The sequence below is a fragment of the Palaemon carinicauda genome, chromosome 26 (assembly GCF_036898095.1).
Source record: "Palaemon carinicauda isolate YSFRI2023 chromosome 26, ASM3689809v2, whole genome shotgun sequence".
Classification (NCBI taxonomy): domain Eukaryota; kingdom Metazoa; phylum Arthropoda; class Malacostraca; order Decapoda; family Palaemonidae; genus Palaemon; species Palaemon carinicauda.
In genome coordinates, this window is record NC_090750.1 from 79,759,781 (window position 1) to 79,762,290 (window position 2,510).

General features: G+C 46.2%; 1 protein-coding gene across 1 annotated transcript; it reads left to right on the plus strand.

Moving 5' to 3' along the window:
* Positions 1–1,437: 1,437 nt before the first annotated feature.
* LOC137620030 (uncharacterized) lies at positions 1,438–1,872 on the plus strand. The gene has a single exon (XM_068350309.1). The coding sequence runs from the start codon at positions 1,438–1,440 to the stop codon at positions 1,870–1,872; it is 435 nt and encodes a 144-aa protein (XP_068206410.1).
* Positions 1,873–2,510: the final 638 nt, after the last annotated feature.

Genomic DNA, 2,510 nt, shown 5'->3' on the forward strand with positions numbered 1-2,510 from the left:
ACAGGATATGTTGCAAAGTATCAGAAGACGGCCATGAATTTGAAACAAGGAAATAGTTGGAAAATCATAAATGGTGGCTATAACTAATTTCAGGATGAAATTGGATAAAAAAAATCGCATTTAAACCCTATATATCAAGAAAAACGGTAATGACAACTGCCGACGACGTTCATCTCTTGGACAATCTTCTCGAGACAAATCTTCACCGCTCTCCCCGTAGAGTTTCGCCATGTCTATTGCCTTTCTTGGCAATTGGGCATGGGATCTTTACGGAAGCATCCGGCATTGCAGGAACTCTACAATGACCCCGAATGTGACTGCCATGACTGCCATGAATACCACGACAAACGAGTTCACCTCTTTAACTTGGTTGGCCTTAAATCCAATGAAGTTGATGACATGACCCTGCCACATCACAACGTTCGTTGCAACTGTAAGAACTGCAAGACTGCATCCTACAAGCTCCTGCACCACTTCCGATCTGCTCCTACCACTCCAGAGGAGTCTGCTATCCCTTCTAAACGAAGGAAGAGCCCTGACAGACCCTCACCAGCTCCTGTAGAGCCCCCACCATCGCCCTTATTGATACCAAGGAATGAGCCTCGAGACTCTTCCTTATCTGTCTCTTTGCCAGTTAGTTATACAGCCAGACCCTGTTGCAGCCGTTTCACCTACCCCAGCAGCTGTCCCCTCCATTGCCATGGAGGTTGTTGAGCCCACAGGGGAACATCCAATTGACTGCAACTGCGTTTCCTGTCTACAAAGCCTTCTCCAGGAGGCCACCACCATCGCTGCCAGCCTTCCAGATCCCCAGCCTGAGCCTAGGATACCTCTCCCAAAGTTTAGGCTAACAAACAGCTCTACATCCTACGCTTCAGTTGCTGCAAAGCCTGGCATGCAACTCTCTGCTCGACCGAATCGAAGGGGAGATGTCATCATCATTCCCAAGGATTCGACTACTGCCAGCCACCTACAAGAGGAACCAGACCTGATCCTGCTAGACCCAGCCTTAGTTCGGAGGAAAGTCATCATCTCTAGATACCCCACTTCAATGCCACTTACTATCGTCACCTCCTGCAACAACGTAGACAGGGCTGACCGCTGCAAAAACAGAGACAACGTCCCAGTCAGAAGGCTCTTAGCCACCTTTATAGGTCCAGTCCTTCATCCCTGGATCTTGGAGTTTGGGGGACGTTCCCAGTTACCGACTACACCCCTGAGCCACTTCGCTGCTACAACTGTCAACGCTACGGTCACCACAAGGAGGACTGTCAAGGCCCTGCAACCTGTGGTGTCTGCAGCCAACGCCACGACACCGAGATCTGTTTTCAGGCCCACAAGAACGGGAAAGAAACTCACTCTAAGTGCCGAAATTGCTCCAGAACTCATCACACCTGGAACAAGCGCTGCCTTGAACGATTGAGGAGGATAGCTGCCATGAAGGGCACTAGTACTCCTAAAACCAACACCCCAGCTTTGATGTCTCAGCCCAAGGACCAGCGAATTCCTCGACAACGAAGACAACGCCAGCCTACCACAGTTCCTGCCCCTGCAATTGCAAAACAACGCATATCAACCATCATTCCTGGACCTGCAACCAAACTGCAAGCAGTTGCAACACCTCCTGCACCCGCAACCAAACTGCAAGCAGTTGCAACACCTCCTGCACCCGCAACCCAACTGCAAGCAGTTTCAACGCCTCATCCTGCAACTCCAACTCCTCAACCTACATCCTTGGCTCAACAAATTGAGTCCCTCACCTTGAATGACCTTATACCCATTGCCATCCAGATCCTTCCCAGAGTCCTGTCCTTATCTTCGACTCCCACTTTCCTGCAACCACTCATTAACCCAGCTCCAGAGCAAGGATAAGCTTTTTTTGCTTAAACCTCCTTTTCTCTTTGACTGCAGAAAAAAAAATCTCTCCTCTCCCAGTCTCTCCTACTTACTGGGACTTGCTACTATCAAAACTTTTTCTCTAACTAAAAACCTTTCATTTCGTGGACCTAAAAGGTAGTCTCCTTTTCGGGTTACTTTCCATGTCAAATCCAACTCCTCTTTTTATTCCTCATCTTACATCCTTTTTCAATACCAATATTCTCTTTCAAAACCCAACCTCCCTCTTAATAATATCCTTTTTTACTCCTTTGGAGTTCTCCTCTTTACAGATTCATTCTCTTACGGGCTGTCCAACGACAAGAGCCCGTGTCATGCTATACGCAAGGCAATCTATACGAACGAACGAACGAACGAACGAACGACGGTAATGACTTCTTCAAGATCAAAAAATATTGCCAAGCCTTGCCTTAATAAAACGACTAAGACCAGATAAATGCTAAGACTTATAATCATACGTAATTTTTCTTTATGCTCATAAATTTTTTATTGGTTTACACCAAAAATAAGTGAAAAAGAAACTGAAAACTTCCCTTAAAAAAGGCGTTGCTCATGCAGTACTGATCAAAATAATTTCATAATATATTTATATTTCAAATCTTTATGTGATTTTT

Coding starts and splice junctions, on each gene's coding strand:
- LOC137620030 (XM_068350309.1), top strand. CDS start 1,438: ATGAAGGGCACTAGTACTCCTAAAACCAACACCCCAGCTTTGATGTCT.